General features: G+C 43.1%; 1 protein-coding gene across 1 annotated transcript in view; it reads right to left on the bottom strand.

The window, feature by feature from the left end:
- Nucleotides 1-173: 173 nt before the first annotated feature.
- Nucleotides 174-27,109, bottom strand: part of PKN2 (protein kinase N2) — a 105,570-nt gene continuing 78,634 nt past the window's right edge. Inside the window, exons 9-22 of the mRNA XM_075936412.2 lie at nucleotides 25,735-25,878; nucleotides 25,519-25,594; nucleotides 25,030-25,204; nucleotides 24,618-24,747; nucleotides 23,823-23,959; nucleotides 23,646-23,718; nucleotides 23,462-23,553; nucleotides 19,224-19,400; nucleotides 18,490-18,552; nucleotides 18,077-18,153; nucleotides 16,253-16,395; nucleotides 12,670-12,777; nucleotides 2,649-2,729; nucleotides 174-2,565 (exon numbers count right to left, since the gene is read on the bottom strand). Of these exons, the coding sequence (XP_075792527.2) occupies nucleotides 2,362-2,565; nucleotides 2,649-2,729; nucleotides 12,670-12,777; nucleotides 16,253-16,395; nucleotides 18,077-18,153; nucleotides 18,490-18,552; nucleotides 19,224-19,400; nucleotides 23,462-23,553; nucleotides 23,646-23,718; nucleotides 23,823-23,959; nucleotides 24,618-24,747; nucleotides 25,030-25,204; nucleotides 25,519-25,594; nucleotides 25,735-25,878 (1,680 nt within the window). The 3' untranslated portion in view covers nucleotides 174-2,361. The remainder of the gene's footprint in view (nucleotides 2,566-2,648; nucleotides 2,730-12,669; nucleotides 12,778-16,252; nucleotides 16,396-18,076; nucleotides 18,154-18,489; nucleotides 18,553-19,223; nucleotides 19,401-23,461; nucleotides 23,554-23,645; nucleotides 23,719-23,822; nucleotides 23,960-24,617; nucleotides 24,748-25,029; nucleotides 25,205-25,518; nucleotides 25,595-25,734; nucleotides 25,879-27,109) is intronic.

The following is a 27,109-nucleotide window of genomic DNA, read 5'->3' as shown; positions in this document are numbered from 1 at the left end:
TACCAATGTAAAGTAAACAGCCATTAGTGATAAACCTTAGAACAAAACTCCATAAAGTTTTGGTATAAGAAGCCTCTTCCGAATATATTTAACCACCATATGGAAAAGGAGATCTTGGGGGATGAAGTGAAATATGTACACTACACAGTCAATCAGTAAAATTTAGGACACAAGTTACAAACTATTAACTTTAATTTGTGATATTGACTGCAAAACACTTAGAATGACATTGTTAAAGGCACATTTCATTTTAATGCATAGTGTACCATTCTAAAATATCCTAAGTTTCCTTACAAAGTGCTTGAGCAGTCTCATACAGATAAAGTATAGCAAAATATATTTACAATCTAGAGTTTAAAATATTAATTTGCCTAAAATAATTTTTAAAAAACTACAGAGATAAAATTAGTGCTTTCTTTCAGCTTAACTGTGTGAACATACCCTGCCCTAATTTTTTTTAGTGATTTACTCATGAAAAATAATTCTGTACAAGATGTAGTTACAAAAAGGTATTTCTCAGGGTGCTTTAAAAATGCTAAGCATCCTCTTATATTTTTATTTATATATATATATATTTGGGAACCCAAAAGGGTAAACAAGACTGTACCTCAAAAGTATTTAGTGTTCAAATTTTAAGCTTGTTTTTTTCCCCTGCTTCAAAGATAATCTTGAAACAAGTTATTGAAGTGTTCCCACTTTAAGACCTTATTAAATAAAGCCAAAAACATGATTTCTGTATTGTCCTGTTGCCCTTACTCCCTTTTGTCTAAAAAAGGAAACTTACACATTATTCAGGTCTATTAGCCTATTTTCTTCCCCAAGACTTCTGGTGTTTTAATCAGCAGTAATTTACTTACAAAACAGTCACCCATGTGTTACTTTTGCAAAGTATTTTCACCACTCCATTCTTTAAAGATCAACATGGTTTAAGCATTTCTCTATTTTATTTGGAATGTTTAATTCCAGGATTTGCACTAATTTGACTTTGGATTCTTAAGAATCTTTGCCAACGGTTAGCTCTTCGTGGGCTAGGAAGAAACTACAAGACTAAGCACACGATAAAATATAAATATTAGTAAGTTAAACTGGAAACTTGTTTTCCCAAGAGTGGCTGTTTGCCTACAGAACCATGACAGCCAAAAATAGGTCTATGAAAGAGTTTAAAAGCGCACACAGTATCCGGTCTAAACTACTTGACTTTTGAGGTACAGTTTAGTGTTGAGGTTTATAAAATATACACTTATCAAAAATATTTATACATTCTGTTACAACATATTGCTTTTACCCTTAGGAATTGCCAATCTAAGTTTTGGAATTCAATGGCCCAAAATGAATACGTTTGTCAGTTAAACCAGTTCTATGCTGTGTTCACATGGCCACTGTGCAAAATTAATGAAGTGGTACAATTAAATGACATGCCTGCAACAATGTTTTACAAGTTCCAAATATACATGTTCACATGTATACAATGACAATCTTTGTTTTCTACAGATATGGTATACTTCAAATAGGATGAACTCTAGATAACTAAATATGGTATGATTAACTTAATTTGTCCACTCAATATGAAAAGGCTTGGATTTCCAGAATATGGAAGTGGATGGAGTTGGGGACACAACTATTCATGATTAACCCTGAACTGACCTTCTAGGCTTCAGTTTTTTTTAATTAAGCCATGCTTAAAGGCAAAAACTGTTTGGCAAGTGGCTTTGGTAAACTTTCAGGACCTGTCTGTTTTTATGGAAGCACTTTTACTGATATCTTCCAAAGGCAAGGCATTTAACACATTTTTTTTCTAATAAATACCATAGAAAAATGTACAAAACAAGGCATCTGTACTTAATTTCCATTTTAAAACAAGCTGAAAGTGTGCATAAGCCTAAAATTAAACATTTTGGATATTACAGTATATTTAAAACTGACCATTTGCCTTCTCCAGAGAATCATTCTGCATGAATGGCAATAGCACCTCCAAACTTCTATTTTAACATGACTGAATCAAGGTAAAGGGTTATCAATCTAGCTCAATCTGTTCCCCCCATCACTTAAGGCATGCATTTTACAATGTTATCTGCTGTAGAAAAGTAAAAGTTACAGTACAGATCCAAGTGTGCCCATGTGAGAGCTTCATGTGGCCTGTATTCACCAACTCAGCTTAAACTCCACAGAACTGCTTTCCAGTGCTCAGTTAAAAGTATGACAAGGCGGCCACTCTTAAGAGTATTAAAAACAGTACTTCAAAGAATCTTCATATGATTAAAAATCAGAAGCTACAGGTGGCACAGAGCAAATGGAGGGCCAGAATTCTTCTGAGAGGTGTTCTCTTGAGCCAGTTAGCTATGATTTCACAGTGTCTAGAAATTAACACCAATCAGCAATGTAATCAAAATCTCTGAATGTTTCCTGCTCTTCTTCTGAAAGTATCCTTGGTTCCCGGGGTGGAGTGAGAATAGGTGCTTCTGAGGTAAATTCATCATCAAAATTACTAACATCTTCTCTTCCTCTAATGGTGGGTACAAAAGGGGGCTTCACTTTCTTAGCCAGCAAAGCATTCCAGTCTATTAGCTGTAAAACAATCAATTGTTCATTAGTTTCCTGTCTGAGGATTATTTTTTTTTTAAATATAAACTACAGTAGCTTGCACTTACCCGAAAGAAGTGATGCTTTTTCACATCCTCAGCATCTTTCTCACCAGCTCCAAGTCGCCGCTCTGGATTTCTTCGCAGCAGCTAACAAAACATTTAAAGACCTTAGCATTCAAAATTTGGGGGAAATAAATATAGAATACAGGTAGCTGGTGCTACAGACCAAAGGAGCAATGAGATTTACCAGAAAAGCAGCATTTACACACACTTATAGCAGAAGAAATGTGCTGCCCATGGAGAAGAGGAAAAGGCAAATTCTCTAAAACTGTGCTTAATTTCTTTAATTGTAAGATTTCTATAAGCTTGTCATCTTTTTCCTCATTTAACCTGGGAGAAAATGGTTCCTTACAGCATCTATATTTCTACACCCTCCTAGGCCCCATTTCCATCTTTCAAAGAAGACTGAAAACTGCTTAATGCTTAACTCACGTTTCCCTGAAATGTCTTCATATGGCAATTTCCAGTCTCTGCAGACTCTAGAACAGTGGTTTCCAACCTTTTTACACCCAAGATCACATTTTAAATGACAGAACAAGCCAAGATCTACCGCCCTGCCCCTTCGTTGAAGCCCCGCCCTCTCTATTCTCCTCCTTTCCATCACTTGCTATCCCCAATCCTTATCCTGCTGCCTTTTTTTTTTTTTTTTTTTTAATTCTTCTGTAGGAAGAGGTTTTTCCAACATTTGGCCTGTCTACACTAGACCAAATGTCAAAAAAAACCCTTCTTTTGGAAGCCACCTTATTCCTTGTGGAAGGAGGAATATAGGGGTGACCAAAAGAGCCTGTTTGCTCTTCCACTAAAAAAGTGGAAGAACAAACGCAACCCTGGATGCACAAGAGTTTTTCTGGGATATCTCCAGAATCCTGAAAAATTCCTGCAGTCTAGCTGGACTCTTGCTGTGTTGAGACAGGATGTGTAGGCTCTGGAGTGGGAATGAGGGATTTGGGTGTGGGAAGGGGTGAGAGGTGCAAGCTCTGGGAGGAAATCTGGATGCAGGAGGAGGTGGAGAAGGGGACACTGGCTCGGGGAGGGGGCTCCAAGCTGGGCAGTGTTGGGATACTAAGCAAGCCACAGGCTTGCAGATGTGAGGGTGCAGGAATTTGGGTTGGGGTAGGTGAGGGGCTGAGGGCATGAGGTTCCAGTGTTTGATAGGCTCAGATCTGGGGTCTGGGGAAGGGGGAGTGCAGGAGTGGTTGTGGCCAGATGGGGGCTTGTTGGCCAGACTTCATTTTTAAATAGAATACTATGTTAAACACAAAAAGTTTCTGCATTGTCTTTATTTATGAGAATGGCAGGGAATCTGCCTTGAGTCAGGGGTCACTGACCCATAGAAAAGTCATTTGGGAGCAGGGGGAGGAGTGCTGGGGTTCTGGAGCAGGAAACAGGGTGCCAGAGAGGGCAGGGAAGAGGGGGCAGGGTGCCACGACAGGTTTCTGCAGCAGGGGTCAGGGTGCTGGGGGGGACAGGTTTCTGCAGAGGGGAGCAGGGGGACAGGTTTCTGTAGTAGGAGACGGGGCGCCAGGGTTTCTGTGGGGGGACAAGTTTCTGCGGGGGGACAAGTTTCTGCGGGGGAGTCGGGGGGGGCAAGGGAGAGGGAACGGAGGCCAGGAGGGCGGGGAACAAGTTTGGGGCAGAGGAGAGGGAACAAGGTTGGGGGCAGGGAGTTCCCTACACCAGCCATGGAGGGAAGCCTCCAACGCGCGCTCCCTCCGGACTGACCTCAGGGCAGCCAGGCTGGAGCGAAGAAAAGCGGCTGCCCGGACAGCTGGCCATGGTACTCAGCCAGGGTGCCACCAAGCTCCACGTGGGCAGGCGCAGAGGGGAAGCCGCCCAATCAGCTGGAGCGTGGTTCAGCCTCCTCTGGGCTGAACGCCACAGCCAGATTCTCCTCTGCACCAGCCCATGTGGAGCGTGGTGCACCCTGGCTGAGTACCATGGCCAGCTGGCCGGGCAGCTGCTTCACTTCCCTCCAGCCCACTGCCCTGCGCTCAGCCCAGGGAGGCTGCGCCTAGTTCCAACTGTGAAAGCCACAGTCAGCTGGCTGGGGTGTTTCAGCCCTCCCGACCTCCCAGCTCCCACCATTCCTTGCAGCTACTCACCTGTGTTGTTGCTCAGTGAGTAGCTGCTCCTCAAATGAGGGAATCTAATGTAAATGTTCTGCGCAGTTGCGAGAGGGCTCAAGAACTACTTTTAGAGCCTCAGAGATCTACCGGTAGCTCACGATCTACTGGTTGGTGACCATGGCTCTAGAAACTAAATTCTGATCATATGGAAGCAGCAGAGGGGTAGCCAAGTTAGCCTAACAGGAAAAAACTTAAATAGTCTAGTAGCAGTTCAAAGACTAACAAAACATGTAGATGGTGGTATGAGCTTTCATGGAACATTAGGTTGCACTAAGAGGAATACTGCCAGCAGGTCTACAGAAGCGATTATTCCCCTTTATTCGGCTCTGGTGAGGCCACATCTGGAGTATTTTGACCAGTTCTGGGCTCCCACCTATAGAAAGGATGTGGACGCATTGAAGAGGGTCCAGCAGAGGGCAACTAAACGATTAGGGGGCTGGAGCACATGACATGAGGGATTTGGTCTTATTTAGTCAGAAGAGAAGAGCGAGGGGGATTTGATAGCAGGTTCCAGAGAGGATGGAGAGGCACTGTTCTCAGTAGTGACAGACAGTAGAACAAGAAGCAATGGTCTCACATTACAGTGGAGGAGGCTTAGGTTGGATATTAGGAAAAACTATTTCCCTAGAGGGTGGTGAAGCACTGGAATGGGTTACCTAGGGAGGTGCTGAAATCTCCATCCCTAGAGGTTTTTAAGTCTCAGCTTGACAAGGCCCTGGCTAGATTGTTTTAGTTGAGATTGGTCCCACTTTGGGCAGGGGGCTGAACACAATGACCTGCTGAGGTCACTTCTAGCCCAAGGATTTTTATGATTGTTTTAGCAACTAGTCAACTATCCAATAAGTCAGGGGTCTCCAACCTTTTTAACCACAAGATCACTTTTTCAATTTCAGTGCAATGTAAGATCTACCTCAAACCCAAATACCTTCGCCCTGCTTCCTTCCTGACCTTCTCTGAGGCCCTGTCCTTGCTCCACCCCTTCTCCTAGGCCTCCCTCTGCTCACTCCTCCCCAGACCTCATTTACCAGGCTGGGATAGGAGGCTGGGGTGCTGTCTGGTCTTGCGCTAAAGGGTTCAGAGTGTGGGTAGGGCTGTGGGCTTAGCCCCAGATATGGGTTTGGAGGCCAGTAGGGGGTTCAGGATGTAAGCTCTGGGAAGGAGGTTGGGTGCAGGAGGAGGTTCAGGGCTGGGACAAGGATTCAGGATGCAGGCTCTGGCTGGGCACCACTTAACTGAGATGGCTTTAGAGTAGTGGAGCAGTGGGGTTAAGACAGACTTTCTCCTGCACTGGCCCTGCACCACTCCTGAAAGCAGCTGGCACATATAGCAATGGCTCCATGGTGCCATGTGCTGCCCCTCATCTGCAGGCACTGAGCCCATAGCTGCTAGTGGCCACAGTTCCCCATTGCTGATCAATGGGAGCTCCAGGAGTAGTATCTACACGCAAGGACAGCATGTAGAGATGCCTCTGCTCTGCCTTTCTCATGGGCTGTAGGGACATGCCAGCCATTTCATTATGGCAATTGCTGCTCCTGGACAGTTACTCCAGCCATGACAGATTAGACCACCGTTTCCCAAACTATGGGGAAAAAATACTGGGCCAGGAGGGGAGCAGAGCGGGGCGGGGTGGGGTGGGAGAAAGTGGTGGCGGGAAGAAGGGAGAACCGGCTGCCGGGAAGAAGGGTTGGGGGCAGCGGAGCTGTCTTGCAAAGATCAGAGCAGGTGGGTGGGCGGCGGAAGCAGGGTTGGAGGCAGCGGCGCTGTTCTGTGGAGATCCAGGCGGGCAGGCGGCAGAAGCAGGGTTGGTGGCAATGGGGCTGTCCCGCGGCGATGGGGGGAGAGTGGCCGGCAGAAGCAGGGTTGGAGGCAGTGGCACTGCCCCGTGGAGATCCAGGCGGGTGGCCGGCAGAAGCAGGGTTGGAGGCAGTGGCACTGCCCCGTGGAGATCTGGGCGGGTGGCCGGCAGAAGCAGGGTTGGAGGCAATGGGGCTGTCCTGTGGAGATTGCGGGGGGGGGGGGGGGGGGGGGGGTGCCAGCAGGCAGGCAGTGGAAGCTGGGTTGGAGGCAGCAGGGCTGTCCAGCATAAATCGAGGAGGGCAGGTGACAGAACCAGGGCTGGAGCGGGGGCTGGCTAGGGGAGAACAGGAGGAAGACGACGGGAGAACCAGCTGCAGGAAGCAGGGCTGGACAGGGGCAGCTGGGCTGGTTTGGGGGGGGGAGGGGGGGAGAGGTGTCGTTGGGGGAGCAGGGCTGACCGGGGCAGATTGGTGGGAGGCCGGGGGAACTGGTCACCTGAAGTAGGGCTGAACTGGGCCAGCAGGGCTTGACTAGGAGATTGGGAGGAGAAGGGGGAGAGCGGGACTGACCTGGGCACCTACAGGAGTGAGTCTGCCTGGGGATTCCATTTTGCCCCCCTCCCCTCCCCTCTCCTCCCCCAAAGCAACATACCCTCCCTCGAGTAGTTGAGAACTGCCTGGCAGGTAGACACACTCAGGCAGCATGAGCACATCTACTATCCAGGCAGTTCGCAGCTAAGGACTTATACACCTAATGATAATAAAACTTACCTAATTAGAAAATATCAGACATTTTATATGTCTGGTAATTTCTCAATTTGTTTCTCAGACAAAACCCTCAAATACCAGATTGTCCAGTACAAAACCGGACACCTGGCAACCCTATCCCTCCTTGCACCCTCCCTCCTAGACAGCTACCCTAACCCCAGTCTGCTCCTGCTCCCACCTCCTGGAGTGCCCATGCAGCACCGGGTCCCCCAAGCCCTGGCCCAGGCTGGGTGGAGGATGCAGCTGGGTGAAAACTGAACATTTATTCATTTTTCATTCTTTTTTTTAAATGTGTGTTTATAGTTTTGGGCTGCAAAAAACAGTACTGAAAAAAAACCAGGTTTCAACTAAAGTAAAAAGTTTGGGAAACCCAGATCTAGCCAGCTTTCTATCCATCTTACAGTTCATTTGTCCAATCCATATTCCCTTAACTTGCTGGCAAGAATATTGTGGGTGACCATATCAAAAGCTTTGCTAACACTGGCACTGGGGGCTTTGGGAGGACCAGAAACAACTTATTTGAATATTCATCATTTGCTTAATGAATACGCATATGAATGTTACTGGTCCTCCAAAAGCTCGTGAATGGATTTACTGGCCCCCGTGTCAAAAAGTTTGGGAACCCCTAGGTTAGACATTTTAGACCTCACTATTCAAAGAATTAAGTGTAAGATGAAAATTATGAAATGCACAGACTAGTCAAAACCCAAATTACCCACTTTGCAAGCAGTAAAAGTAACAACAACTCCCCCCTTCCCCCATACACACACAATGTACGCTGGGTTAGGAGATGAGGAAAAAGGACAGAGTGGCTACGTCTACACTGGCCCCTTTTCCAAAAGGGGCATGTTAATTTGACAGGTCGTAATAGGGAAATCCGCGGGGGATTTAAATATCCCCCGCGGCATTTAAATAAAAATGTCCGCCGCTTTTTTCCGGCTTTTAGAAAAGCCGGAAAAGAACGTCTACACTGGCCCCGATCCTCCGGAAAAAAGCCCTTTTCCGGAGGATCTTATTCCTACTTCTAAAAGCCAGAAAAAAGCGGCGGACATTTTTATTTAAATGCCGCGGGGGATATTTAAATCCCCCGCAGATTTCCCTATTACGACCTGTGAAATTAACATGCCCCTTTTGGAAAAGGGGCCAGTGTAGACGTAGCCAGTGTGTTTGTGAGAGAATGACAGACACACTGTGGCTATGACTACACTGGCAAGAAATTGCACCAGAAATATGCAAATGAGGCTAAGCGTGGACTATCGCCAAGCCTCATTTGCATATCTAATGAGCCGCCATTTGTGCGGAAGAGACTCTTGCGCCAGAAGGAGCGTCTACACTGCCCCTTCTTGTGCAAGAAAAACCCTCTTGCGCAATGCCGTTATTCCTGAAAATAATCAGCGTAAAGGCATTGCGCAAGAGGGGTTTTTTTGCGCAAGAAGGGGCAGTGTAGACGCGCCTTCTGGTGCAAGAGCCTCTTCCACAAAATGGCAGCTCATTAGATATGCAAATGAGGCTCAGCAATATTCCACGCTTAGCCTCATTTGCATATTTCTGGCGCAAGATCTCGCAAGTGTAGACATAGCCATAGTGTAGAAGAATGACAGATTTGCATTGCCAAGCTCCCTCCATCCCCTTTGTTCTGTGTAGGATACAGGAGTGAGGGGAGGAAGGACACCCAGACATCAGTGCTCTCCCCACCCCACACTCTGCACAGCAAGCAGGAAGCTCCCGGGGGTGCAGCTCTAGGACAGAGCAGGAGCAGCATGACAGTGTGTGGAGGGTCAACTGAAGTGCCAGTGCTTGAAAGCTTCCCAGCCAAACCAGTCAGGATCACCTGTCAGAGGCTCCAAGATCTACTAGCAGTTCCTGATCTACTGGTTGGTGACCACTGTGATAAGCAAATGCCTATCAGAAAGAGGCATGGGGGGTGGGAAGCAGGAGCCAGTGCTGGTGGGAACTGGTTGTAAGCTGGTTTCATTTCATAATGTTAAGTCCCCCCAGCAGGGAAATGGCATGAGTGGGAACTGCTTCAGTCCCCCTCTCACCATTCCTACTGCAGGCGCTTCTGGTTTTATTAAATGTACAAGCCCTCTAGAGCTCTTGTACATTTAAAAAAATAAGTTCGAGTGTGTGTGTCCTCCTCAGTTGGGTTTGTTTTTCCCTCACTTGTGTTGGCCCCTGACTGATTGTTCTGTGGGTCAGTGGCCCCTGACCCAAAGATTTCCCATCCTGAAAGAACCTCTAACTTTTATCCAAGAAACGGTGAAGACGTAATTTGATTATTGTTGAAATACCGGGGGGCTCGGTGCCTTTCTACTGTCTATCCTCTGGAACAAAAGCTACATAAATTCAAAATTTGAAATAAGGAACAATTTTTTTAAGTAGCAAAAGTAATTGGCCATTTGAAAAATTACAAAGGAAAATGCTAGATTCTCCATTTGCTTTTGGAAATACCTGAATATATGCGCTAGTACAACTAGAAGTTACTGAGCTTGACACAGGAAGTCTTAGGAGAAATTCTATGGCCTGTGTGTTATGTGGGAGGTCAGACTAAATTATCACAATGGTCCTTCCTGGCTTTAAAGTCTATGAAGCATTGGAAACGGCTTTGATGTATTTTATTGTTCTAGTATTGCAGGAGAGTATCAAAGGCTCCTGGAAAAAGCACCGTCTAGTTTAGACAGAAGGAATGAAGTACCCAACTTTAGCTTGAAAGATTTTGTAATGCCATTTCACATAGTGCAGTCTTCCTTTACTCTTAATATGAGATTACTACATTTAAAATGACCCCATTTAGATATATTTGGAAAAGATTTAAATATAGATGGCAATAGTTTTAGGTTTAGTGACTCTTGACAGTATGCTTTATCCACCTAGGGTTGCCAGGTGTCTGGTATTTCCTGTTTCCCTCGGATGGAAGCCCGGCAAGGACAATTTTCCTCTGCCACATCTGGTGGGGGCAGGGGCGTGAGGAGCACATTTAAAGGCGCAGCACCTTTTTTTGTTTAACAACTTTGGTCTCCCCCTTTTTTTCCTCTCAACAGAATTTTTTCCGTTTTTTGGGGGGGGGGTAGTGTTTCGGTATTTTTTGTTAAACCATCTGGCAACCCTATATCCAGCACTTAAAATGTTTCAAGTGTAACATTTAAAAGAACAAAGCTCAGTAATGACATTTCAACAGATAAGTGACAGTTGCTTTTCATTTGCTGTACAGAATTTCTTTCCTTCAGCTTCAAGATTAACTATTTGTAAGCAAAGTTATTTTCTGTACCATCCCCCCAAAGAGTGAAATACTTCAGCATTTCAGAAGGAAGATAAATTAAATAACCCAGTTCATGAGGGGGGAGGGGGTGATCTAATGACCTAGACTGTTTGAAACACAAAACAATGCAATCTCAAGTTTCAAACTGTAGCAGGCTCTATCTAGTCCAGGCCCGGGCAAAATATGGCCTGTGGATGCTGTGGGGAGCCCCAGGCAGGCTCCCCATTTGCCTCACCCCACCCACATGTAGCTCAAACGTGGCTGCAGGGCGGTTTTTCTTTAAAAACTGTGTCCCCCAAGGGGAGGGGGGGAAAAAGCTTTAGGAGCTGCTTCCACCCCCAGCACAATCCCATTGGCTGGTTTCTGGCCAGAAACCAGCCAATGGAAGCTGCCTGTTTCAATAACAGGCAGTCAAAGCACAAGGGGCTCCCCAGAGCACATGGCTGCAGCCTGTGCTGGGGCGGGGCGGGGCAGGCAGCAGTGTTCCCGCTAAGCTGCACAGCAGCACAGGTGATTAATCAGCCACTCCCAGTCAAGCTGAGCTGCTGCACTGCTCAGAGGGAACAATGGCTGGCAGGGAGGCTGATTCAGGCACAGGTTGCTGGCTGGTAAGGCTCCTGGCTAGAGCCTGCCTCTGGTCCCCTCAATCCACATGCCGAAATCCTCCTGCACTCATCTCTCTCCCCACCCAGATATGGCACCCATCCCATGCCCCAAGTCAGTCCCCTCCTACCCTAGCTCAACTCAAATCCCTGCACCCCAATTCTCTGCCCTAGGTCACAATCCAACTCCCTGCACTCCAGTCCAGTGCCCCAGGTCACAACTGCCTCCTTCACCCAAACTCCCTTCCTTACTGCAACCTCCCTTCTGCACCCAACCCCCATCCCAGACCCCCGCACCTCCTCCATTAGTATCATAGAAGAGTGCATCCCTTGATTACTTTCCAAATTCTTGGAATGAACCCCCCCCCATCAAAAATTATTGTCCACCCCTGCTTTAGTCAGACTACTGGAATCTGTTTTCTGACATTAATTTGAGAACAGCAGAGTTCATTTAGTTCATTTTCTGAATGATAAGTAATGTCCTGTCTGTTCCATGTGGACACTGCCACTGCAGTGGGGTTTTTCTTAAGGTGTTTCTAGCCAGAGTTCTTATACTATTAGAAAGCACACTGAGTTTGGGTGAAGGAGAAGATTATGACTGGGGATAAGAGATTGGGGTGGAAAATCTGAGCGGGTTTTGTCACCTGGAGGAGGAATGTAGGAGGGGGCACAAGATCTGGGAGGGGGTATGGTTGCAGGAGCAGGGCTGCAGAGGGTATGGGTTACATAGAATAGGGGGCAGAGGATCGGGGGAATGGAAGGACTGAGGTGTCAAAGGCAGGCTCTGATCAGGAGGTGCTTACATGGGTTCCTCAGCCAGGTTTCTCTCCCCCCCCCCGGGTTCATAACCTAAAGAGTTGCTCTGAGCAATGCAGTGGGGTGGGGAAAACAATGAACCTGACACAGGCTCCCACAGACCACATCCGACAGCTTGGGAGGGGCCATATTTTACCCACCCCTGCTTTAGATGTAATGTGGATTTCCAACCCTCTGACTAAATGATGTGTGAAAATCCCAAAGTCTCATCATAGACTACTCATGTGGTAGGTAGTATTCAGCTACCGTTTGAGTCACTGGGAAGGTGTTTTGTTACAAAAGGAACCTGAAGAATTTCCTACCTAGATACAGATGGAAAAAGAATGGGTCAATATCAAGAGAACAAAAAGTTTAAATATACAAATGTAATGTAAGAAGTTTTAATGAATGAAAATCAGATTTTGAAGGAATTTTTTTTTACTAATTAGATAATGTAAATAATCAAACAATTAAAGTTTCATGTTAGACCAAAATGGTGATGTTGATTTAAACAAAACCAAACAAAAACAAAAACAACAAACCATTAGTGAAGCAGTTCTGAAACCAATTTGATTAAAACAATATCAAATGTAATACAGGACCTTAAATTCCCCTCTTCATAGGGAACAGAATAATTACACAACAAAAACATGAAAATGTCACTGATTGCTAGAAACTTACCCTCCTCATTATAGAGATGGCTTCTGTAGAAAGAAACCGTGGATATCTTACTTCATCATTTACAATACTGTCAAAAACCTCTTCTTCATCATCTCCAGGGAAAGGTGACTATGAAAAAGTAGTTTGGGGAAGAAAAAAAGACAATTTCACTTTTGGAAGATAAATTTTAAAATCAGACTATTGTTTCTTAATAAATGAAAGCAATCTTTTTCTGCTGTATTTAAGGCAGTGGTGGGCAACTGGTGGCCCACACGCCGCATGCGGTCCCCTGGGGCTCCACCTGTGGCCTGCAGACTCACAAGTTGCTCCCCCACGTGCTCTCGTGCACTGGGGCCATGAAGCCCCACACTTCCTGCTTCCACCCCCCAGCACTTTCAGAGGAGCAGCAAATCACCTCTGATTTGTACTTTGTCTCTGCTCCTCCCACTCCCAGAGCTAGAATGCCATGCTCCAAAAGTGCTGGGAGGGAGGGAGGGAGGAAGGGAGGGAGAAAAGCAGATAAGTGTGAGGCTCCGATGCCCCAATGCACGAGAGGCGTGTTGGGGAGGGGCAGCAGACAGGAAGGACACAGGGCTGCAGGTAGAACCCCAGAGAGCTACTCTGGCCCACTGAGGTGAAGAAGGCCACTCACATGGCCCACCCACCATTCCTGGTTGCCACTCTCCGATTTAAGGTAAGGCAAAAAAACCTCTGAACTGCCTTCAAAATGAAAGGTCTTAATACATCAAGTTATTTTCTCTCTCTCTCCCCCTCTCTGTAATAAAGTATTTTTCTATAGGGGAAAATAGAATAGTAATTTTTATAAGCAGACAAGGCAGGCCACAAGATACTGTCCATTAATCATTTTTAAAATGGTTTATTTTTTTTTTTTATAAATAGTTTTCCCATGCCCTGCAGCATAAACTACCTAGGGTGTGAAAGCATTTATTAGTACAGCAGACCTCCGATAATCTGGCACCTTTGGGACCCAGAGGATGCCGGATTATCGGATATGCCAGAGTATCAGGAAGTATTCTGGCAGGGGGGCTGTGACAGGTCTGGAGGGGGTAACGGAGGGGGTAAATGGGGAGGGGAGAGGGAGGAAGTCGGGCAGGAAACGGCGCAGCATGGGGCCAACCTGGCAGCACCCCAACCCGGCAGCCATGGGGACAACCTGAGCAGCACTGCGGGACCAACCGGGCAGCACCCAAGCTGCTCTGCCCCACGGCTTCCCCAAGTCCGCCACTGGTCAGTTTCAGCAGCAGCGGACTCCAGGAAGCCGTGAGGCAGAGCAGCTGGGGTGCTGCCTGGTTGGTCCCGCAGTGCCGCTCAGGTGAGGGGTGGCGCTGCGGGACTAACACGGCAGCACCCCAGCTGCTCTGCCCCACAGCTTCCCCAAGTCCGCCGCTGCTGAAACTGACCAGTGGCGGATTTGGGGAAGGGTGGGCAGAGCAGCCGGGGTGTTGCCAGCTTGGTCCCGGAGCACTGCCCCTCACCCCCCTGCTCGGTGCCGGCAGCACCCCAGCTGCTCTGCTCTGCAGCTTCCTCAAGTCCGCTGCTTGCCAGTTTCAGGAGCGGCAGTAGTGGACTTGGGGAAGCGGTGCAGAGCAGCTCCAATTGTCCGGCTGGCCGAAGCACTTTCGGGTTCTAGTTGGTGCCGGACTATCGGGAGTGCCAGACCACTGGATGCTGGACACTTGGGAGTTTTACTGTATTTGGTTTCAGTTGGCTGCCACTCCAAGGTAATGTGGTCATCCCAAATTCATTTTGATATAACATCACATTATACCAGCCAGCAGTTTTTCAGCTGTGATTTATGGACATTTGTAAGTCATATGATATTAGTGTACCTAGTTTCCATCTGAAGAAATAGTTAGAGGTAAAGATAAAAAAGGACAAAAGTAGGTTGTGTGTTTAACATTTGTTTTAAAAATAGGACAAAATGCACATTGCATTAAAGACAGCTATTAAAAGCAATATAGAAGTATTTATTAACAAACAGTTTTATCACTGCTAAGGAATTACTGCAATTAGGGCAGGAGGACAGGTAATATTAATTTATGTCTATATTGCAGAATTTTTAGGCTACTAAAAGAAAACAAATTGGACCATTCACTAAAACGAAGTATGAAGAGAAAAATGGCACTGTAGCCATGGTATGAGGCACAAGGATATAAAACGAGAGAAGGTAGGTAAATCTTTTATTGCACCAACTTCTGTTGGGGGAAGGAACAAGCCACCAACAGAAACTGGTCCAATAAGATCTATTACCACAACTAACTAGTGTGTTTCAAAAGAAAAGCAGTAAGTCAAATCTAGTATATATTTGAGTGAGTTTGTCTGTTCAAGAGCTAAACAGTAAGAGCTAGGACCACAGAATTTGGTATACAGGTTCCTTTTATCATAACAAAGCAAGGTAAGAGTTTGGTTGTGCCAGGAACACAGGATGTGCCTGGAATGGGATTGCTTTTCATAAAACCACACAGAAGAGAGACAGAATCATCAGGTAGGTGAGAAAAGCTGTCTGGGGGGTGCAACCCTCCCCATCCGGGACTGTCCCAGCCTTGAGCCTTACACTCCGGTACGTGCCCTTTAGACTGGGCAGGAGACTGGGGAAAGGCTGAAGCCCTCCCCATCATTTGTACAGGAACATTGCTAACTGTTCCATTTCAGAGTGAGGGGAAGTGCACAGTTTGCTGCATTCCTCAATTTGGCTGGGAGCAGATGAACCTGGACCTGCCCCAGCCAGGGGATATGCTCCCCTCCCCCTGGCTCCAAGCTGCTACAGTGAAAGAGAGCTGAGGTGGTCCTTTTTCCCTAGGGTAGCTTGCAAACTGAACCCCTCATCCCCAACCCCCCTCCAGAGTAATGATTTAAATAAAGCATGTACATTTTCATTTTATTCCCCCCCCCCCAAAAAAAAAACACCACAAAATTAAGTTAAGGACCTGAGCAACACCAGATAAATCTTCTAGCATTAAATGAATGTGTCCTGCATCATGACTTACAGGCTGTGGTATTTTTTTTTTTAATATCTAATTTTGCTTGGAAAAAATTAACAATTTGGGTTACGATCTTAGATTTTTAAAAAAAAGAATTGAATATTTTTTTACCCTATATTCTGAATTTGCATGTCATGAATGGCTGATGGTAGACCTTCAATCTTGTTTTTGTAAATCTTCCTAATAAGTTAATGTAAAGTTAAGTGGTTTGAAAGCTATGAATGATTAAACTGGTATTCAAACTGTATAATGCCACTGAAGTCAAATAAACTTCAATAATGCTGAGGATCTAACCTGTGGCTCTTTTTTGGGGGGGGAGGGAATGGGGGGGGGGGTTAAAATCACCAGCACCACAAAAGCCATGCCATCAAGTTCTCTCATTAAGATAGCCCATAAAAAAAACTACAGTCAAAATATCAGATATGGAACCAGACCTATATGACATAATACTTGTAAGCTGTAAAAGGTTGGATATTCTAGAATTTGAGAGCTAGAAATAAAGTTTATTTTTGTAACCATGATAGATTTTTTTAAAGCTTGCTCACCACCACAAGACTTTGATGTCTGTATCACATATTTTTGCTACTACTATGCTTACTTACCTCCCCAACTAGCATCTCATAGATCAGTACACCAAGACCCCACCAGTCCACAGCTCTTGTGTAAGATGTTTCTGTCAACACTTCTGGTGCAAGAAATTCTGGAGTGCCACAGAATGTGCTTGTTCTATCTCCAAATCCCATTCCTGAAAAAAAATATGATTTTTCATAAGAAACAAGGTATATTCTTATTTTACAAATCTTTTCCCCCCATTTGCCAGCCGTGCACCATCTTGGCCCTGAGTAGCAAGCTGGATTCTCTTTTTTTGCACATGACTACCAGTAATAATGATTCCGCAACTCAAAGTAGACCCTTGGCTATTCCTTGGTCATCACATTGAAAACATTGTGCTTGGAGACATGCAACAAAGTGGAACTCAGTAAACATTCTGTTAGCACATAAGAAATGGAACACGTTTGTCACTCTCAGAACTGCAACCAGAGCAGGTAAAAAGTAGAAAAGTAACACTTATTTTACACAATCATTTTTCAGAGCAGAACTACATTTTAAATTATTAGAATTTCTTCTACCAGATTCTAGCATATGACCTCAAAGTCAAAGAAAACCTTACACAGGATTTAACTGAAAGTACAGTAATTCCTCATTTAATACTATAGATACGTTTCAGAAAATGATCGTGTTAAGTGAAAACGTGTTATGCGGGGTCAATTTTCCCATTGAAAGTAATGGAAAAGATGGGGGTTGTGTTTCAAGTGGTGGTGTCTGTTGGGACCGGGACATAAGGTTGGGGGAGAAAGGGGACTGGGTTACAGCAGGGAGGAGAGGTGTTTGGCTCTGGGGGAGGAGAGGGGAGGAAATTTGGGTTGGGAGTATGCCCCTGTGACGGGTCTGCCAGGACCCACACTGTGTCCGGCGAGGAGGGGGGGAGGGATGGGTTGCCAGGGAATGGTGCAGCAAGCGGCGAACCCTCCACTGCTTTGCAGGGAGGTGGGGGAAGCCCCGCGCAGCTGCTGGCGATGGGCTGGCTGGGGAAACCTAGCCACTGGACTGCAAGCGGGGCTGGAGGAGAAGGAGCAAGGCGTCCAGTGAGGAGGAGTCAGCAGGGAAAGGCGTGGAGAGCAGTGAACCCTCCGCTGCTTTGCAGGGAGGTAGGGGAAGCGCCGTGCAGCCACCAGCAATGGGCTGGCTGGGGAAATCGTGTTATTCCAGGGACAGTCATGTCATTCAAAAAACGTTCCCAAAAAAAATCGTGCTATTGCGAAAACATGTTAAGAGGGGCACGTGTTAAATGAGGAATTACTGTGTACACACTATATAAAAAAGGTGACATAATAAATCTCAATTAAAGCTGCCATGATTATTATTATTGGTATTACCACCGTTACTAAGAGCCCTAGTTAGAGACTGGGCCCCCACTGTGATAGGGACTATATGTTGCACCAGTGCTGACTAACAGTATTACTGTAGACATCACAGTGTATACATGTGAATCATAATATGCTCAAGAGTATCCAAGTGGTTGGGATTGTGAAAAAATCTGGGGAAAACATTCTAGCCCTTTAGGAACAGAATAGGGCTGACAGCTTGCATCTACTGCTGCTCTTCTTAGGGAAAATTAAGGTGCTGCTCATCTACAGTCATTATAACACAGAAAGAAGAGGGGGAACCCTCACAGCAGCCACCTGGGTGATCTCCAACTTTAGGGTCCTTTGTTTCCACTGTTCTCCAGCCAAGACAATCCCAGAGATATTTTCCTATGCTGACAGAGTAAATGTGCTAGGTGCTTGTATTTCTAGGACTGCTTAACTGATAGCCAAGTATAATCCCACTAAAAAAAAAATTGAGAAAAAAAAAAGAGCAGTTACCTTCTTTGCAAAGACCAAAGTCAGCTATTTTCACAAATCCGTCTGTATCCAGCAATAAATTATCCAACTTCAGATCTCTAAAAAGCAATATTTGAAAGTAAAACGGAATTACAGATATGGCTACAGGGGTACTCATTAATTCACTCGAAGGTAAACAAGTTATTTAAAAATAAAAAAGCAGTGCAATGTTCCTCTTAAAATACATTTATCCCTTTTATGAATTAAGACTTCGATCAATAACTGATAGTTTATACTCATAAGTATGTGAGAAAAGTATGCGAGAACAAACTTTTTAGTAGGATAGAAAAAATACAATAAATAAAAAGATAATGCTTTGGGTAAGCAAATCAGGGTAGAGTTGAAGAAAACAGAGAAACGGTTAAAATTCCAGTCTTGAGAAAGTGATTACTCACCTATAGACTATTTTGTGCTCATGTAAATATTGGAGTCCAAGAACCACACAAGCAGCATAAAATCTGATTGAAAAATTAAATAAAGCTTGAATTTCGGTGCATTTCCATCTTGCTTAATTAATCTGTGTTTCTATTTATCATCTTATGAAGAGTGCAGATAGTCTGCAGAAAGAAACTTCTCTTCAAAGGATTTTTTTTAATATGTGGTACACATGGAATTTTATAAAATCATAAGTCAAAGCTTTAAAATTAACCTGGTAGAATTTCCAACAAAAGTGGCCCTGACCTATAACATTTTGTCTGCCAATATTTTCATTTTCCTTAGCACTCGTTGCCATAATTTTCAAACACTTGCCACTGAAGCTGGTACTTTTATCTTATTTCATGTAACATTTTGAACCGACTACTAATTCTTCAAAACAGCATCTAAAAATATTTCATATTTGCATCATGACTGCCTACAAACTATTCTGACCATTCTAAACAAAATGGCACATCATTAATTAGAACATTTTATTTATTTATATATTCTAACAAAATTGGATTGAATGCATTTTTAATGAGACTTTAACATTCACTCCATTTAAGTTTACTGGAGTACTAAATAAAGCGGTCTAATACACAAGCATGCAAAGACAAGCAAACTTGAACACAGTTTTTTCAGCCCACTCAAACAGAACAATTCATATCAAAACCTTTAAATATTTAATGGCATTAAAACTATGCACACTTACACTGCTCTTGGTTCAGAAAAGACATCAGTATGAATATGCATCATCAGGTCTCCACCAGCAGCATATTCCATTACAAAGCAAACATGATCTTTGGTTTGGAAACAAGCAAAAAGGTTCACCAAGAAGGGATGCCGTACACTATTCACAGTTTCAAAAATTCGCTTTTCACACATAAGGCTGCCAAAAGAAAATATTTTAGCAACAAAACTTAATATTGAATGCTGTATTACAAATTTCAACATCCCGTATAGTACAATTAGTTGAGACCTCCCTCTATACCCCCCAAAAAACTTGAATCTTTTGTTGATGGTATTTGATACTCTCTAAAGAGTAAAAATCCAGCATTGAACTTTGAAATTTTTACTGTACAACTTTACTGACTTTGAAGAGAGTCATATGACTAATGTCTCAAGAAACGCTAATACAGTAAAACTTCGATGGTCCGGCATTTGATGGTCTGGCACTCCTGATGATCCAGCACCATCAGGAACCCGGAGTGCTCCGGGCAGCCGGTCCATTGGAGTTGCTCTGCCCCCAGCTTCCCCGATTCAGCTGCTGCTAAAACTGACCAGCAGCTGAATCGGGGAAGCCGGGGGCAGAACTGCTCTGCTCCGGGCTTCCTAGAGTCAGCCGATGGTCAGTTTCAGCAGCAGCTGAATCGGGGACAGCTGGTGTAGAGCAGCTGGGGTGCTGCCAGGTTGGTCCCACAGCCCCAAGGTGTGGCGCTGGGGGGGAGGGGACCAACCCGGCAGCGCCCCAGCTGCTCTGTCCCAGGCGTCCGGATTCAGCTGCTGTTGAAACTGACCAGTGGCTGAGTCCAGGAAGCCCGGGGCAGAACAGCTCTGCCTCGGGCTTCCTGGAGTCAGCCACTGGTCAGTATCAGCAGTGGCTGACTCGGGGACACCTGGCGTAGAGCAGCTGGGGTGCTGTCAGGTTGGTCCAGTAGGACCGCACCTCGACGCTGTGGGACCAACCTGGCAGCCCCCCAGTTGCTCTGCCCCAGGCGTCCTGATTCAGCCGCTGCTGTGAGTTCAACTGTATGTCAAATCTCTAAGTCATTTTTAATATCCCTATCACTACACAGGCATTTGATATATTCAATGCACTCCAATGGTTTCTCAGATTTGGGTAGGAATATTTTAATCTTTTCAAACAGATGTTACCATTGTCTTTGAATGGGATATCTTTAGTTCTAACCTCTGCTTCCACTGCTACGCTTTCTAGCAATTTTGCATCTCTTCTTGTGATAATCCAATCAGGTCAATATTACTAATGAAACACAGATGACTAATCTTTTAAGCCAGCAATGGACACATCTATCAGTGTCTCTTAGTATTTTCTTCAAAATAAAGGTTGAAGAAAGTTCATGATAACAAGCATTCTGACTGGCACTTGCCCTCTATTCAAACCAACTATTTTGCTTATGCCCCAAACACAAAAGATTATATGCTTCCATGTAGGTTTATCTTTACCCTTATTAAATTTTCACCAATTCTGGTCTGCCATATGATTTCCCAAAGAGGTTCGTCCTGTCAAAGAGGCTGTCAAACATCGTAGCAAAATTCACAAAAAATGTCCACTATTCTACAACACACTAATATAGCACATGGGGATTGAACATTTGCTTCACTGTACACCTCTATCTTGGCTACAATTCTCTTTGGTATGATATGCAGCAGTATTTTGCTAGGTGTATCAATGACATTTCCTCAAACAGCTGGGTCTCCCCTTTTATGAACAGGAACCATCAGTCCAAGTTTTGAGCCATCTTTCAGACTCCCAAATCACAACAAGTTTATGGTATGCCTGGATAAGCACCTCTCCTCCACTGTTGATTAATTCTGCTTGTATTTGTTATGCACGCCAGAGGTTTTACTGCTTTTCAGTGTCTACACTGTCAGCCTTTTTAGGTGTAGGTTCATTGGGATAAGTTGAGCTTTCTTGTATAGAACCCTTAATGTGTTTCACTCATATTACAGAGTTTTTCTTGACAATATCCATCTCAATTACTGGATGAAGGCAATTTTCCTGAAAAGAATATTTTCACAAAAGAGTCTTAATTATTTGATAGGCCGCCTTAGTAGTATTTGCCACAAAAGGATTCTGTATGTTGATGCACTGTTCTTCAAGCCAAGTTTCTTTTGTCACTTTAATCGGTGAATCAGTGACTCTTTTGCCACATTTATTGTTATATGGGAATATTGCTCTCATCAGTCTTCCTTTTTGTTCTTAGTTTCCTTCAACAATCACACAATTCAATAATCTTTGATCTAGCTTGGATTTGAATTTCTGGGGAAACATCCATTGTCTCCAATGAAGCAGGAAATGTTGCATTCTATCTGATGAATGATACCAATGGAGAGTTCAGCAGCTTTTGTTCAATTATCTTCTTGATTTCCACTTGCTTTGCGGACTTTAAGTCTGCCAATCTTATAACAGACTCAGAAAGTACTTGTTTTAGGCAAACCTGAAGAAGAGTTTTGTGAGGCGAGAACCTTTTTTGAGACGGCGTCACTAATGTACAGAAAAATCAATCAGGGGCCTCATACAAGTTAGAAGCAAAAAAACCCCTCAACTGAGGAGAAAGACACTTCCCACATTCCCCTGCACACCAAAGCCTAGGGGGGGTGCCCAGGCTAGTAGATTTTGCGTGGTCCAGACCCATGAAGGGATGTGGGGCTGGAGTTCCAGCATGGGCTCCCCATTGCTGGGGAAGGGAAAGCCCTGAGCCCCAGGTTCCCCATCTCTGCTCTAAAGCTTGCCTCTTTCACCAAAAGAAGTTGGTCCAATAAAATGTATCTCTGTACCTCTATGAATACAGAGCTCAGTTTTGGTAGAGAACCTCAAGTATAATTTTCCAATTAGTTTATGACTAATTCTACAATCTCAACATGTATCTATGTAAGTAACAGTTTTCCCACTTTTTTGTATATTATACATAAGATGAGACCTTTTTGCCAAACAGATCTTCAATAAATGTTTTAAAGGCTATTATGCTGCATGTGCAAATGTCTCCTTTTGAAGCCCTAAGGGATAAAAATAAGAGGAATACATGTTGCCTCATAACTATGTTATCTAAGTTCTTAGACCTACACACACAATTAAATCAAAGGGATTTGTCCCTCCACACAACCTCAATTCAGTACTTCAAGGACTGATAGAAGGTCCCTCTTCGCCCCTTCATTCTGTTCATATATATTTTCTCTTTAAAATGAGTGGTCGTAATTACTTTACACTGTTGGCAAGAAGAATAGAGGATGCTGGAAGTTTGATCCATTCAAGAAGCTTTCATACAGTTTCACTGGGACTAAGTGGTTTGTTAAAAAAAAAATCTTCAGGACTAGGTTTCCTTGTAACTCAGGAATTAATATTTCAGTTTAGAGATTTTCACATTTTGTTGTAAACCTCAAATAGTTATAGAATGCGATCACAACATTTATTTTAAAATAGCACATTATTTGCAGATTCAGTAAAAGGGTGGTTTATTTTGGGCTGCTAAGTATGGAATGAGTTTCTAAAAGTCAATGAGTTTGTTAGATTGCTTATATAAAAGAAACAGCTGACTCTTGGTTTTAGCTATATTTCTCTTTCTGATAGATTTTATTCTAATTAAGGTCATATTTGTTTCCTGGGCTCTGAAATTATAGGCTTTTTTAAAAACATAGGAACGGTTACCTGGAATCAAGTTTTTTTTTTTTTTTTTTTTAAAGCCTCAGCATTTGGATGTTTGGTCAACAACAGTTAAGGCAACATTCCTCAAGAAGGTACACTCAAGAAACCATATATTAGCCCATCCCATTGATAGAACACAAATTACCCTCGCCCGAATAAAAAAGGAGATTAGTTGCACTCAGAAGATCTACAGACTAACATTAAAGCCTCTACTAACACCAATTTATTGTATGCTAGGTTTCCCTTTTCCTGTCAGTGCAAATATGAACTTAATGGTTCCTGACTGATACAAAACTCATGGCAACCAAATTTGCAGCTACAATCTCTTTCCACTGTAGCCACTTAAGTGCATATGTATAATCACAATACTACTTTTTAATTAAATACAACTAAATTGAAATACAGATGCATTACATGAAATTTCTCTGCTAAATATAACCTGACGTCTCACTCTGGACTCAGTAACATTATTCTATTGAAGATTATGATATTTTATAACCTAGTCACTATTTCCTGCAGAGGAAAAAGCATACATCATTATATATTAATAACTTTTTGAAACTGACCTGTCTACTTCATCGCGAGCAACAATGTCTCCTTTCTTTAATGCTTTAATAGCAAACATCTCATTTGTGTTTTTGTATTCAGCCAGCAGCACCTAAAAAGAGAAGATAAATGGTTTATTCAAACAGGTGAGTTTTTGGTTTTTGAATGCACCTCTAGTTATAAAAAAAAAAAAAAAAAAATTACCTTTCCAAAATGGCCTCTACCTAGTACAGCACAACACCTAAAATCTTGCAGACTAAATTGAAATCTTTGTGTTCTGTAAAACAGCAATGAATATAAAAAGTTACAGGAAAAAAAAACCAAGTTAGGGTTATCAAAAAACCAGAACACTGGGTTTGTTCTTTTTTTGTTTGTTTTTACCTTTTGTCTTCTGGCTCTCGTATATTTGTACACTTTATGTCTCTGTGTTGAATTTCAGGCTCACAAATGATTTCAGATTGGAGTTTTGTAACAGTTATCTCTCTCTCATTTTCAAAATCAAAAGCAGTTTCTGCATCCTATGAAAGAGGGAGAAAAAACAGAAATCTAAAGACTTAGAAAATTAGACTGCTGAAGAATGAAGAAATCTAGTATATTTAAGGAAACTGAAGTAAAAAAAATACTGCTAAACTTCAGTGTGAAATTCAAAGTATCAATTAGCCTAAAATGCTATATTTACTGACAGCCTCTTAAATCCTATTCTTTAAAAATCATTCCAATCTTTATGGATACTAACAAACACTTTTCTATAAATTGAAGGAGTATGGTTTTTGGGCCCATAAAGCAACCAATAGGAAAATACTCAAACCACAGAAAAAAAGACCAATCTCCATAACCAGTATAAAAACAAATCATGTGCAATTATGTACAACAAGAGTCTCAAACTCATGGCCCCGGGAAGGGGCAGGGTTTGAGAGACAGGAACAGATAGTTCCCTCAACCTGCGAGGAGTCTGGGGCTGAATTGTGTAACTTCTCCAGCCAGGGATGGCCCATGGGCCGTGAGTTTGAGATCCCTGATGTGTATATGAAATTGGACACATTTTAATATTCTGTATTTAAAGTAAGAGGAAATACAATATTATGTAGTTGCAATGAGTTTAACACAGATATTAAATATTCAATTAAAATGTGACATGTTCTATGCAACACTTTAAGACTAGCTTAAATGTCTTGCCTGATTGGGTGTATCCGGTGCCTTTATTTCAGATGAAGATTCACATATTTCTCCAAGAGATGACGCACGGGGTGGAACAGATGGAGGTTCAGGTTCAAGTTCGAAGTCCAATTTGGCTACAGGAGAGTCACTTATGGGGAAAAAAAACCACACACGCACACACACACACACACAGAGAGAGTACAATGAAGGCTATTTTATAGGATTAAAATACATACAGAAACCAGTTTAATGTTTTTAGAAAAATCTTATTTTCCCTTTAAAAATGTAGCAAAATGGATGTCCAACTAGAAAATGTCAAGGTTTTAAACTGCACAGACTCAATAAGGAAGGTTTTTCATTTACACGAATAAATAAAAACCGCACCATTACTTTTGTATGTAAATTTGGCTTAAAAAAAAAAAAGATTTACCTAGCTAGCCGTGCTAGTTCAGGAATGCATGTATCAACCACTGGCACTGTAGCAGGCACAGAAGCTTGAGGGCTGAAGGTACCAGAATGATTTACTGTAGGAATAGCTCTTCTCACCAGCCTCCCCCAAGTGGCAATATTAATATTCATTTGAGGGGCTCTGAGAAATGTTTTGCCTGTAGATATTGTGAATAAAGAAAATAGAGTGCAAGTAATTTCTTTACATATTACCAAAAGCTATAATTAAAATTCATCAACTTATAATTTATGGAGAACAAACTGAATTTGTCATGTTCTTTAGCAATTTTCAACTATTCACCATTAAATGCAACTACGTAATATACAATTCTAAGCAAAGATTTTTGAATGTAATATTAAAGATTTAACTATCAGCAACTTTATTTGCAATTTCATTTTAGGACTGTACATAAAACATGGCAAACCTGTACAATATTTTATAATTTAATTGTAATGCCTAATAAATTGTTACCTTGCTGTTTTGAAAAAATTTTCTTTTGTCTCTGGAGTTTTGGTCTTCTTTCAATAACTGGATTAAAAAATGTAACCTGCAGTTCAGATAATTTGTATATTATAATTCCACTTCCAGAAAATAATGCATTCTTAAGAGTTTATTAAAAGCCATCTAAAATATTCTGCCATTTAATTATTTCAAATGTGGCTGACTTTTTGCATTACGTGCTCTTACCTCTGCAAATAGAGTACCCTGTGGCTCAAGATAGAGACACATGCCATGTCGCTGGTTATCTAAGAAATCTTCTAACCTCAGAAACTTCACTGCGCATAGAGACCTCCAATCACGCCAAAAAACTGAAATCTCTAATTCACGTGACTATAACAGTAAACAGAAGAAGGATTACTTATGAATTTGCAATCAAACTTATATGATCCAGCCCCTCTGATGTTGAGATGGATACTGTATACAAAAGCTGCAGGAGCATGCTCACATTAGGATGATGTAATTAGCTCAGTCTACATAAGGGAGTTCACCCTTCCACTCTAAGGCTATGTCTACACTGCGCAGCTATTTCAGGATACTTGTAGTATCCTAAAATAGCCATTTCATATCTTTTGAGCAAGCCCGTTATTTTGAAATATAAGAGGCTCACTATTCCAACGTCCCTGTAAACCTCATTCCATGAGAAGGAAGGGACGTTTCAGAATAGTGTTCTATTTCAAAATTTGATGTAGATAGCTTTTTTTGAAATTTGGCGCTATTTCGAAATTAACTTGAAATAAGCTATGCAATTTGAATGAGGACAGCCAGCCAAATGTCCTTTAAGGGATTTGAGTAGTCATGAATAGGAACTAGGACACTGTCGTGTGTCTTCTAGATGTCAAAAAAGGAACTGGATGCAGCAGGTGCTGAAACCCATGTCTGAAACTAAAGAGTCAGCCTTTTCCCCTATCAGTTCTTGAAAGTGCTCCTGATGAACAAAGTCCCAATCTATCCATCAGGGGATGGATGTACAATTGGTATAGTCCTGTATAGGGTACACCACCACTTTTCCCCGAAGAAGCTTCCTCACCATTGTCATAAGCATGTTACTCTTCTTGAGGTACAAAGATGATGGTGCTGACTGTTACTGCTCACAGCTATTCCAACTCAGACATGGCTGTCCTCAAGGGCAGCAGTGCCAGAGATGAGGATAAACTGAGAAAACTGCTCCTTTGACAGGAAAGGTATCAGTGTCAATGTGATTGCAAGTGTCCTTGCTAGTTTCCAAGCAAAATCTTCACTGATGCCTGAATGGTAGGCCCATACCTAGTGTTGAAGGGTGCCCTTGTATGAAGTCTTTCCATGCAGACAGGGCTTTTGGTAGATAAAGCCAGGTAGGCTTCCTGCAGCAAATCAAAGGAGACTGAACAACTGAGGCTCCCATGCTCAAGAATACTGTGGGGGGGATACCAACAATGAATATGATTCTGCAAAGCCAGGCAGAGACATAGCCAAAAGCTCTGACAGATGCCACCAGTATCAAGAGGGAAAGTTGACAGTGTGGGGGATATGGGCTCCATTGAGGAATCCAGATCATTTGGCACCACTGCCGTAAGACGGACGG

Source organism: Pelodiscus sinensis, chromosome 9, assembly GCF_052426305.1.
Source record: "Pelodiscus sinensis isolate ZL-2025 chromosome 9, ASM5242630v1, whole genome shotgun sequence".
Taxonomy (NCBI): domain Eukaryota; kingdom Metazoa; phylum Chordata; order Testudines; family Trionychidae; genus Pelodiscus; species Pelodiscus sinensis.
The sequence above is the reverse complement of the archived record's forward strand: the minus strand, read 5'-3'. Positions and strand labels throughout refer to the sequence as shown.